This window comes from Condylostylus longicornis, unplaced genomic scaffold (genome assembly GCF_029603195.1).
Source record: "Condylostylus longicornis isolate FDR11 unplaced genomic scaffold, ASM2960319v2 ptg000010l, whole genome shotgun sequence".
NCBI classification, from domain to species: Eukaryota; Metazoa; Arthropoda; class Insecta; order Diptera; family Dolichopodidae; genus Condylostylus; species Condylostylus longicornis.
Genome location: NW_026577979.1, coordinates 11,103,567 through 11,116,824, shown reverse-complemented (window position 1 = coordinate 11,116,824; position 13,258 = coordinate 11,103,567). Strand labels below are relative to the sequence as shown.

The 13,258-nt window shown below is 25.9% G+C and overlaps 1 protein-coding gene across 2 annotated transcripts in view; it reads right to left on the bottom strand.

The window, feature by feature from the left end:
• The window catches only part of LOC129618711 (GATA zinc finger domain-containing protein 14), a 130,867-nt gene that overhangs the window by 27,048 nt on the left and 90,561 nt on the right, over window positions 1-13,258 (bottom strand). For both annotated transcript variants that reach the window (XM_055533650.1, XM_055533649.1), the window contains exons 2-4: window positions 9,299-9,703; window positions 4,618-7,955; window positions 518-662 (exon numbers count right to left, since the gene is read on the bottom strand). In XM_055533650.1, coding sequence (XP_055389625.1) covers window positions 518-662; window positions 4,618-7,955; window positions 9,299-9,472 — 3,657 coding nt within the window. In that variant the 5' untranslated portion in view covers window positions 9,473-9,703. The remainder of the gene's footprint in view (window positions 1-517; window positions 663-4,617; window positions 7,956-9,298; window positions 9,704-13,258) is intronic.

The following is a 13,258-nucleotide window of genomic DNA, read 5'->3' as shown; positions in this document are numbered from 1 at the left end:
TGACCATAACGTAAACAAAGAATACCAAAAAATTTTTTTACACTTTCACCCTTTATTTTTTCTCAGGAAATTTGCAAAAATTCATCTGATAAAGTATTTGTATTGAGAGTTTTGTTAAAAAAGAATTAAGAAATTAATGGAAGGGGCATCCGAAAGGGCTTGGTCTCTATATAGACGAGGGTGCGTATACATGTATGGATAAATAATTAAAAATGAATCGATATTGGAGATTAAAATGAAGGTCATGTTGCTTGCTATATTTATATATTTGCAATATATCGGAATATATCCACACATACCAGTAAACCATATTTAATGTCTAAATCAATTGAAATATTGTTATTAATTAATCAAAAAAGGTCAATTTTTTTTTAGATTATTAAAAGTGAAAAAGGTTGTGTTTTGGAACAATGGTATTGTTTTGGAATTTGTTTACCTTAAAGTTAATTATTGCAAATGGTTTAAATAAAAATAAATTTAAAATTTTATATTCGAAAATTATAGTATTAATATTTACCTTAGTTTGCCTAGCACCAGTTTCATCAGGAACCAAATATAATCTAACAAAAGTATCAAATGAATCTATATTTGCTGGTCCAAGCAATTCTTTAGCTTCCATTACATTAACATTTAATTCTAGATCATCATCCATTGTTGTGTTTCTGTAACGAAATAAGAAGACAATTGATTATTTCAGAAGCAATTTGAACCAATGAAAATTTATCAGTTTTCAGGTTGTATTGCGTGAGTTTTTTCTATTATTTTGAATTTTTGGAATATATATCATAATTTTTCTAGAAAATTCAGGTGAAAATGGCCTTGTACATTTTGGATTCTTTGAAAAACGTTTGATATGCTTTAAAATCCGAACTTGGTTAAGTTGATTATGAATTTTCGGAATTGTTTTTGCAATCTTGTTTGGATCATTCCAAATACTGAGAAAAATGTTTGTCTCAATAAGAAGACGATGCTATAGAAATTTTTTGTTTAATCTGCCCTAAATATTCTAAACAAACAAATAATGAAATTAATGGATTATGTTTGAGTGCCACAAATAATTTCACTTTAATTTTGAAAATTTATTTTATAAAATTTAAATCTAGTATTAATTTAAAAATTTTTGGAAAATCTACTTTAAACCCAAAATTCTTTTTAAATATCATCGACTATTTTTGAAATTAACTGGATTTTATTTACATGCTCTTATACATGTATACATAAATTTCATACAAAACCTATATATGAATTTAAAAATAGCAATAAACTTTAAATTTTAAAGTTCTAAGAAAATATTAAATTGTGCCATTTGATCCGTAAATTTTAACAGATCAAAATAATGTGACTATACATACATATATAAAATTTTCTTTTTCATTACTTAAAAAAATTAATGGAATGGTAAGTATAAAAATTAGTGTAGATTGTTAAAAATATTTTGTTAAAGAAGAAGAAGAAGAACAAGAATAGAACCAACTGTATAAAATTTAAGATGTTAGAAAATTTTCTTTTTTTCCTTAAGGATATTATTATTTTTTTAGGACACAAACAAAAACATGTATACAAGAGCAACAAAATGATGAGCAAATTGATTTGATAAGGAAACTTTTGGAATTTTATCTTTTTTTTTTTTTGAATTGCAAATTTTTTATTTATTTATTTCCTCTTTTCACCCGAATTTGTTATAAGAACGTTTGGTAGCCAATAAATATTCAATTTGAATAGGCTCAAAATCGATATTAAGAGATACTTAAAGTTTATGTAAGACGTACATATATAAATATACACATATATGAAACGAGAACAGAATGTTAACAGGGTGTTATCAAAGATGATTGCAAGAAAAGAAATGCTTATGAATCGGAATCAAATATGAATTTATGATAATATGGTAAAATAAAAAGGTCGATTCTTTTTAAATTTTAGTCTCTGTGACAAGTGGAAATCACCATAGTTGAATTGAATTCTCTATATTCTATGTTGAATTGAAATTCTATTCTAATATCGCCTTAAATTAAATTCTATTCTAATACGGAAAATACGAAATTCGTAAAATTACTCCCTACAGTTATAAATTTTTCAGTAAAATTGAATAGTTTTCTTGTCACAGCACATAAGTCCTGTAATAGATAAGAACTTACTTACTCCTTAAATTAAATAACTAAAATAATTAATGAATATAGTCTGACATTAAAATTTTTAATTTTAAAATATGGTTTATTAATATAAAGATTATGAGAAAGGGAATAGTGAGGGAGACGCATAGTATTCTGATGTAAACATTGTAAATTTCTGTTGCCTTCAATAGTGAAGAGCCATAGTTGGTATTATGTACACCTTATACACGTTTTACATATAAATTTCCAAGAATTAATATAAATAAATGCAAAACATATATATACATATATATATATATATTTTTTAGTTCATTTAATTTAATAGAGCAAATCTTTTCTATTTAAGCACAATTCTAGAATTTTATATTTTCCATGTTATAGTTAGTCTATTATTGTGTAGGTTTCAGTTTATAACTTTCATAAAAGATGAAAATTTTATTTAACAAAAATGTAATTGGGCACCAAATCAACTGATACAAATATTGAGTGGTAATTTTTTTTTTTTTTTGAAAAAAAAATGTATAGACACTTTTTATAAATTATACAATATTAAGAGTTATTGATTTCATTCGTGAATTAAATATTTTGAATTGAAGATAAAATCAATTTTTGAAAATTGGAATGAAAATATCTAAAAAGAATAAATTATTTTTTTTTTATCTTTTTGTGCTTAGTATTCGATGGAAAGCAATAAAACAAAAAGAAAAAAAAAAACAAAAAAATAAATACAAATAAAAAATATTTTGTTTTTTAATTTACTTGGGTTTTGTATTACATAAAATATTTTCTTGTCAGAAATTCGAAAAGGATCTCAATAAATTCAGTTTGTAAATTTTGAATTGATTAAGTCAAGTATGGAGTCAATATTAAGGAAATAGAAGACATGGAATAATTTTAGAAATGCGTTAATTTTAAATAATGGTTCAATAAATATTGTGTTAGTGGAAAAACTAACTTCACCGTTCTTATAATTTTGAATTTAATTATTGTGTATAGAAAGAAAACTAGTTTTCATTGTGGGTAAATTCATCAGTCATTGATCCTCAAATACAACAATTGGAATTAGAAGTGAGTAATAACAAAATTATTTTACAATTAAGAAAAAAATTTAAAATATTTATTGATGCTGTAGTTAATTAGCCAAGTACAATAATTTTTGATCAAATACTGGCAATATTCCAGGATAAACCCTAAATAATTTTAAATGTCATATAAAAGAAGGACCGCTTTTATTAACTGATGATTTCAGATGAAATTTTCTAGAAACGTTTAATGCTATTAATCAAGTAACTTAAGTATAAAACTGACCAATTTTTTCCTGTAAAAATATCACCATTTTGTTGCCTAAGGAACCAAATATTTTAGTTCCTTTAAATTATTCTTCTTCAGGTTTAGTAATAGCTTTTATTACTGATGCAATTGCAGTCAATTACTAAATGATCTTTTAATTTTCTACTAATAAATTAATGAATTTGTTAGTAGAAAATTAATTTTTTATAGTACTCTATATTTAGGGTCTATGTACTTAAGCTAATTTATTGAAATTCCAACTACGGTATTAGAAATTTAATGCCAATCAAAACTTAACACGAGCAAATTCAATATTTAATTTAAAAAATTAAAAAAAAAAATTGAAACCGGAAATTGAACAATATCGATATAATACAAAAAAAATCTGAAATACATACATATATGTGCACACATACAAATATAAACATAGCATCTAAAGAAAAAGAAAATCAATCATATTATTTTCTTCCTTTCATATACACAATATTAAATTACGAATGCGATAGTAACAAGGCCATTAAAGTGAAATGACATTCTAAACGAAAATGTATTATAATAGGGGAAGGAAATGTCATTATTTTGACAGTAATTTCATTTCGAAATTAAATTTAAAAAAAAATGTCAAATAAATTTCTAAACGTTTTTAAGGTTATGTAAACAATTCAGTAAGAAAGAAGAAAAATTTTATCGAATAACGGTGAAAATGTCATTTATATTTTGATATTGTAGAAATAAAATTAAAGATAAAATTTGTAAAAATAAAGTATTATTGTTTTTTATATTAAATATTAATTTTGTCCACGTTGAACTTTTGCAGTTTGACAACGTTATTGAACTTTTGCAGTTTAATAGCAATAATGTTAAGTATTGTAACTGAACTGAAAATTATTCAGTTTATAACTGGTAAGTATTTTATGTTCGATTATAATTATGGCAAACTATATTTAGGACCAGAATTTTAATACATCTAATAAATTTATTCTAAAAGCAAATTCAATTTTATATAAAATTCGAAAAAAATTAATGAAAGTTCAAATGAAAATATCGTAAATTTTTAGGCGAAAATTTGAACTTGGACAATGTAAATTCCAAAACGAAAATTATTCATAAGCTTGTAAATTAAAGACAGGAAACCGCATTCAGGTTTAAAAGCTAAGTTCGTTACCACTGGTATGAAAGCATAACTCGCAAAAATTTCAAATGAAAAACTTACTTTTCATATTTTAGGCCAACGCAAAGTTGTCCTGTGACAATTGGTTGTACAGGCTCTAAATCTGATAGTAGAATTGAAGAAACTGAATTGACAGATTCACATGAAATAGCATGATGTAGACTATCTATAGAACTATCTATAGAGCTCTGAGAACTATTACGTCGTCCTAAATTGAAACTCAATGATTCTTGTCTAGAAAAATTTCTTCCAAAAGACCATGTTTGATAATTTTGTTGTTGTTGTTGCTGCTGGTGCTGTTGCTGTTGAGCTGCATTAACACCCTTAGCCAAAAAGTTTTCAGAAAAAGTTTTATGTAACGTATGCTTTCCCTTTTCCATAAATGGATTAGTATTCAATGAACGACGAAATGTTGAATGCCTACTAAATACTTTTAAATCATTTTCGGTTGCTTCAGTTTCGGAATGTGAACGATTTCTATGTCGTCTTCGTATCATTTGTTCGATATCATCAAATACATCAGAACATGGTGAGTCTAAATATTTTCTTATTAAATTATTTTGAGCTAAATTACTAATACTTGGAGCACGTTCTCCTGACAAGTTAGAGTTTATTGTACTTGAATCTTGTATTTGAAAAGGTGTGCAAGTAGCTTTATTAAAAGGTGAATTATGACTTATAATATTAGAATTTTGCAAAGATATTATTTTAGGGCTACTTGGCGAATTAATAGCCGGTTGTTTTTGATAAAAATTAAAATTTTCTTCTTGACATTCAGAAATTTGTTGTTGCATTCTAGAAGTGTTCGTCGTTTCTCTAACATTAGAATTACTAATAGATTCTAATTTACTTTGATTGATTGAGGCGCTCATAGGAACATTCATTTGTTCTTCTAACTGTTGTTGATGGTGGCTTGAGTTTATTGTCTGTTTATTGAATGAAGACCCATCGGATCCCTTTAATATTGGTAAATTTTCGGGTTGTGGAATTCCAAAATATTTGGATAACTGTGATATTCCGCTCGAGTAATCAAACAGTGAAGTGTTAGATGCAGAAGTTTTTAAGGCGGATTTCTCGGGTGGTGATGTTGATGTTGTAAACAAGGTCTTTTGTAGACTATAGTAAGGTGACTGATAGCCACCACAATTACCGTTATATAATTTAAATGACTTTGATGTTCGATATTCGTGTTGATCATTAGATGTTGTTGGTTTTCTTTCGAAGTTCAGTAATTGTGTAGCTGATGAAGCTCTTCTTTGAAAATTTAATATATTAGAAAGTTTTGAAGCAGCACTTTCACCACGATAACTCGATATTGTATTGATATTATTCCAAAATGAAAGAGTTGAAAAATCTTTTGCGAAATCGGTCTCATTAATATTATTACGATTGTCATTATTTAAAGTGAATAATGAAGGAACCGATGTACTATTATGATTATACAGATTTGATGTTTTATAATCAATATTTTGATTTATAATCTTATCGATATTTGAATCGAATCGATTCAATAAAAAATTTCTTGTTTCCATATTGTTATATTTATTTGGACTTCGAATTTTATTTAGATCATTATCATTTTCAGTTAATAGTAACGATTGAACATTATAATTTTCTGGCATTGGTAACGGACTAAAGGCAGTGGTCGTTACTTCATTCTGATGGTAATTATAATTATTGAATAATTGCTGCTGCTGTTGTTGTTTAGTGGAATCATTAATAAAATTTGTGTCGAAAAGTGATTGAACTGATGTAGTCGTTCCTTGAATTGAAAATGGTAATGAATTATTAATTGTATCAATGCTACATATACGATTGGTATACGGTATAGTAGCATTCACAGTTTCATGTAGTGACATTGTACTTTTATTATTAATATGATTTGTTTGAAATAACCTTGGAGAATTTAATGAAGCACTTCTACTTCTTTTGTCATTTTCATGATTAACTTCATATTGTAAGGATGAAAAATTATTTGTATTTTTGGTATCTAGTATGTGTTGTGGTTGCTGTTGATTACCTAAAATTGTATTAATGCTATCTGGTTCAAAATTAAATATAGTAAATCTATCTAAATCAGTTTTGGGAGGTTCTTTGAATTCAGGTAGTAGATCGAAGGCATCATCAGATGAAGATATATTAGCTTGTTTTTGACGTTGTCGTTGATATTCCAAAATAGTATCAGCTGTAAAAGGATTCTTACTATTATTTACTTCATTCTTAAATGATAAATTAATATTTCTATCTAAATATTCAATAGTATTAATTGAATTTGTTTGCTTCTTAGAGTCTTGAATTAATGTATTTTCAAGATTATCTGAAAATTTTAAGTTTGTTTCATTGCTGCTATTATTCATATCACATGTATTCGTAATAACATTTGTTATATTCTCACTATTTATGGGATTGTCTATTGTTACTTCTACTGCTGGTGATGGTGGTGATATTGATGATGATAATGATTTTTCATCAAACTCAGACACACTAAAATTATTTCCATTTAAAAATGGATTAGTATTGTTTGATGTATTGTTGGTAATTTTTTGTAGCTGTTGCTGATGATGTTCCATTAATAAACGTTGCCTTCGAATTTTAGGTGACATAATTTTTCCTGACATATTAGACGATGATGTATTATTAGAAGATGATGATGAGAATGATAAACTTGATCTTCTATCATGATTATTATTAATGTTGTTATTACCATTATTGTTATTATTGTTATTATTATTGTTGTTGTGGGTATTATTACTTATATTATTATTATTATTGTTATTATTATTATTATTAGCTTGAATTTTATTTACAACTTGTGATAAATTTATTTTTCCGGATATATCTCCATTACTTATAATACCATTACTAATACCAACAAAACCACTAGATCCTTTTACAGATGTGAAATAATTTTCAACGGGTGTAGATAGTTGACGTTTTGCAACTGGTCTTGGTATAGCTGAAATGTTAATGGAAGGTGATGATGTTGATTTTGATGATGTTGATGCTTCATAATTTTCTAAACTTTTTTGTTTTATCGTAGTTATTTGTTTATCAGCAATTTGCTGATTTGAAAATTGTTGCATATCAGATGACTGACTTTTATTTTCATTATTTATTTCCGTAATATGAGTTGACATTATCATATGTGGTTGATGTTGTTGTTTAATTTTAATCAGTGTATTTTGTCGTATTAATGTTGATGATGGTGCTGGTGCAGGTCTTAATGGTTGAGGTGGTATATTTGTATCAGCGTGTGAGATATTCCATGAGGGTGAGGTAATTGAACTTTGACCTACTTGTTTATAATCACGATCAATAGAATCAAAACGTTTAAAGCTACCAGTTGAACTAAGTTGAAGAAAATCGGATCCAGAATGTATCTGTAAAAAAATTGGAGTTTTTAATTAAAATTAATGGAAATTTTTTGTTTACTCTTATGTATTTGATATTTATTGCTATAACTTGATATAATAGCTACAAATTATAGTACTGTCTATGAATATTTATATAATATCATTGCTAAGAAAAGTCGCAGATAAAAGCTAGAAATATTAATATCTTGTGATTCCATTAGTTATTTATGCATATTTTATGTGATTATTAAGAAGGTTTTCTGGTTGTAGGATTGTAGATGACATGAAATTTCGACGCGAGTTTTTGATGGGAACTCACGTCTCCATAGAGGGGAAGCGCTCTATTTTGAAAAACTATTTGTCTATTGTAAAACTATGTGTCTGTCTCTCTATCGATCTGCCGCTTTGTATGTACACACGTGTATCTCGAGTGCGGCTAAACAAATTTTCATGAAATTTTAAATGTGAGTTTATTTTGCCTATGGGACACGTTGATTAATTTTTGTTATATATCACGACTCGGGATCTGCAACTTTCGAGAGCCGATTGTAGCGTTTTTGCACATATAAGGAGAAATAATCAATCAATTTCCTTGAAAAGTAATATTTAAATTTGAGGTGTTAAAACAATTAACCCATAATTTTTTTGGAAAGACCAGGGCTCGGAAACTGAACTGGGGACGTAACTGATGGAATTTCGTAAAGTCCAACATTTGAGTTATTGTTGTTACCTAAACTACCTGGCGAACTTTTCAGGGAATTCGAATAGCAAAGAGCAAAACTACTAAGAGTTAAATTTACATTTTTCTATGTATGTCAACTAAAAGCTTATCAACTTCCTTAAAATTGGAAAAAAATTTTTAAAAAGTATTTTCATAATCTTGTGTCACACTTTCACAAAACTGGATAATACACATCGTGGTCGTCACATCAGATTTTTTATATTTTGGGCATATTAAGTATTTTACTTTAAAGATTAACTTGTGATTAGGAAGGTTTCATCTATTTAAATAAATTTTTCTTTAATTTTCATAAAAACAATAGATTTTGTTTACATACAGATTTAGGCTCAAATATAAGGTTAGAATAGTCTTCTCAAATGGCTATCACGTGATTTTAAAATTTCTTGAAGTTATTCTATAAATTTTAATAGAAGTCACAGAAAAAATCTAGGTAAATTTATATTGTTTCTTATTGTGGATCCTAAGCTATCCATTCTACTATAACCTATACATGAAAGTATACCTAAAAATATAAGATATGTTGTTATTTATACTGAAAACAAACTTTTAATTTATTTATTTAGAAAAATTAAAACTAACTACACTGTTAATGACAACTGTTTGTTTTTCATTTAAAATTTTTCCTTACCATATAACCATTCGCATGAAATATTTTACTTTTAGATAATCCAATTTTCTCTTCGCGGTTAGAACGAAACCATGCTATCGCTCGTGGTCCAAAATAGTGACAAATAAAAGAAACAATCAATAATATAACAACTATCACCATAACACATATAAAAGTTATTTGCAGACCGTCCATATTTTATTTATTGTATGCGTTCCTTTTTTTTATGGTTATTTTGACTGAGTTTTTTTATTTTTGTTTATTTTTGTACTATATCCTTTTGTCCCTTTTTTTATATTTTGTTTTTTTGAAGTAATGGTAAATGATTACGTTCCCTTTTGGCACAGTATTGTCAAAGTTATTTTCCTCCTTTTACTTATAAACTCACCCATTATTATAAAATGTAGGCGATTATTGTACGTGACTCTGAAAAAGAAAAGCATTAATGAAAAAATATGTTTTTGAAAGGATAATGAAAATATATATATATATATATATATATATGTATGTATATATATAAAAAGTTAAAAAAGTAAAAAAAATTTAAATCGAAAAAAAAAAACAAATTGAAAATGTAAACAGAAATTAAAGTTAGTTATCTTTACCAGTCAAAGGCTACATTAGTAAAATGGATATTTTAATAAATGGATGGGATCAATTTACTTTGATATGCTTTCATCATGTTTACTATATAGATATACATATATGTATGTATGTATAAGATTAACAGGACAAGAATAAAATATGTTTAAATATGCGGAACTTGAAATGTTTATAAATAAATTTAATTGCGGTATGCTGCTTGAAGCTTTACACTTCACTTCATATATAATGTTGGGTATCAGAAAATTTTAAGAAATTTCATGGTTCCTTAGACATACATAGACTTTTCTAAAAAAAAAAAAATAATTGATGAACCCAAGTAAAAAATTTTCAGTCATTTTTCCAAATATTTTTTGTTTATGCTTGTAAATAGTGATTTAAGGATTTGTACAAGCTCTGCCTTTTGTATAAAAGACAGTTCAAGATACGCTTGAGATAAATTGCCAATACAATTAAAACATGAGCCTAATTCTTGCATTTCGCCATTGTTTGTTAACAAAATTATTATCTAATATTTGAAAGATATTATTATATACCAAATAAACAAAAACTGGGTGTCTCTAAAATTTTCGAGAAGAAGTGGTGCTTTTCATCAATGAAAGGACTCTTTAAGAAACACAAGTTTTTGTTTTTTAAATTTGCTTGTTCTCATATATATAGGAATTTTTGATTTGGAATTTAAAAAACGTTTGGGTCTCCACAATGTAGAATGTAACACAAAAATCAGTTATATTGCTTTCTGTGCCATTTGTACTTGTAACAAGCGTTGATATATTCTGTAAGTTGTCCTTTTATTTATAACACAATAGAAATTCGATTCAAAGGCTCTAATAATCAATATTAGCTTATATTGTCTTTAATATGCATAACAACATGTCTCGATTCAAACATTCATTGAGCCACGTATCAAAAAGTTGAAGAAAGATGGGATATTTTAAGTCCCGGAAATGTAGAGAAGATGCTTTGAAATGAAAGATATTAAATATATTCATGCAGTAAACTGTAAAGATTTGTTGGGAAACTGAAGTTTACGGAAAGTGGAGTACATATTGTTTATAATGCAAGTACACATAACTAGATTTTGCTATTGCATATTATAATTTATATTGCATTTCATATTGCATGCACTCTTATATATTGCGTATTATAAATGTAAATTTAAAAATTTGATGTTGTTACGAAAATTTGTCAGCCTATATTATTTTATTGTAATTTAAAGTTAACATGTACACGTTATGTGTATATATAACGTATAGTAGTTTTTCCTAAATGTTGGAATATAAACTGAAGAGAGAAAAAATTATTTTTACGGAAGTTGCAAACAGTTTTGTGTCTGTTCTGTATTCGTTTATTCTATATTGTTTGTCATTTTATTCATTATATTCACTTACAAAAACACATACAATAAAATATTATATAATGTGCAATTTTATACGGTTTTCAAAAGCTACCATAAGATAAATAATAAAACGATCTGAAAAGAAGAGCGACCAAATAAACATTTAAAGAAAGAAAGAAAAAAAAAAGAAAAATTAAAAGAAAATCAAAAGTTTTGTTAGCGTGAAAATTGAAAAATAAAAAGGAAAATAAAACAAAAATGAAAAAAAAAAATTGGTGTTGTCGCTTATTATTAAAATTTGAATACATGTAGATATCAATACAAATACATACCTACATACGTAGTATAGAAAGCATGTGAAAAAACTAAAAATCTGTAAAGCAGCAGACAACCATTTAAAGTTCCATGACCTAGAAAGTGTGCATTTATTTCGCTAAATTCACGTATGTACTCTAGATATATTTATGGTATCTATTCATTTTCTTTATATTCTACGTAATAAAGTCTACAATACACATACAATGTTCAATTATATATGTATGTATAAATATGTTTATATAGGAAAAATATAATATGGAGTACATGTGAATTTTTTGTGCATAGCTATAAATTTTCCTGAGATTATTTTATAAAAACAATTTTAGTTTTTGCACCTTCAGGAAACTAAAACATATTGTGAGAAAAGTAGACATAAATAAAAAGTTTATATGTATGTTAATATTTTGATCAGCCGAACCGACTATCAGAAATAGAAAATTTTTTGATTAAATCATTAAGTGGAATTTGGAAATTTATTTAATTAAAAATTATATTTATACTGTTAGTAATTTTAAAAAATTTTTAGCCATTTTACAAGCTGTTTATCAAATACTGATGTTAATTAGTACTCGTTTATAATGTTCTAATAATTAATTAATTATTTTTATTTTATTTACGGTAACTTATAAATGATTTGATGCTCTCTTTTGTACATTGTGATAAGTGTAACACAAATAATTTTTAATTTTAACTAAATTATGTTTTCAAAAAATTTTTAAATTTCTCTCAAATGATTTTAACACTTTGCGTCCTAAACATTAAATTTTTTTTTTTTAAATGAATGAAATATTAACTTTCAGGAAAAAGTTGAATTTAGTTTCTTAAGCATAAAGCTGAAGACAAAAATTAGGTCTAAATACATTCGCGACAGATGTCATTATATAAGCCTACAAAATATTGTGGTCTTCGACGAAACCTGAGCACATTTAACGTGTTGATTTTGATTTTAATTTGTTCTATAATTCTTAAATAAAAAAAAAAAATTTCTAAATTTTTTTTAAGTTTTGAAATTGCATTGCTCACTCAAAAAATATTTAATGATGGAGGTAACAAATTCTTCCTTTTCAACTTGTACTGATATTAAGTCATTTAAGTTCTAAAACATCTGAAGATCTAAATTGAAGAAAAATTAAAAAAAGGGTTTAAAGGTTTAAAATATTCGTACATTTTGCAAGCGTAATTTTAAACCAATTATTTTTATTAACAGAAATTCAAAATATCTGGCTAGTAAGACAAATAACTGGACATGAGTTTCTATGTACATGTGTATAACGGTAAAAAATATGAAAATTTAGTGACATTAATAAATACTCTTTTGTTTTTTTTAAATTGACCTAAGGGGTTATTCTTTAATGTGACAGAAAATGTTTTTGCTTTTAAAATTTTTTTTTAGTTCCGAAGTTTTTCCTATTTAAATCCAATTATAAAAATTTCACTTTTTCTTTCTATAATAAATTTTATTTATTGAAAAAAAAAATATTTAAAAAAAATTATTTAGCTCTTAAGTCCTATAAATAAAATTTTGTTTTTGACGCTTTCGTCCTTTTTAATATTTTTTCAAAACAAAAATAAATTGCAGATATTTAGGCGAACACGAACGGAAAATAACATTTAGGTGAATATTATTATACAGAACTGTCTTCTGGTTTGCTTTTACATTTAGTACAGGGAGCCATGTAAAATTTTAAAATTAGAATAATGCAAGAAACTCATATTATTTT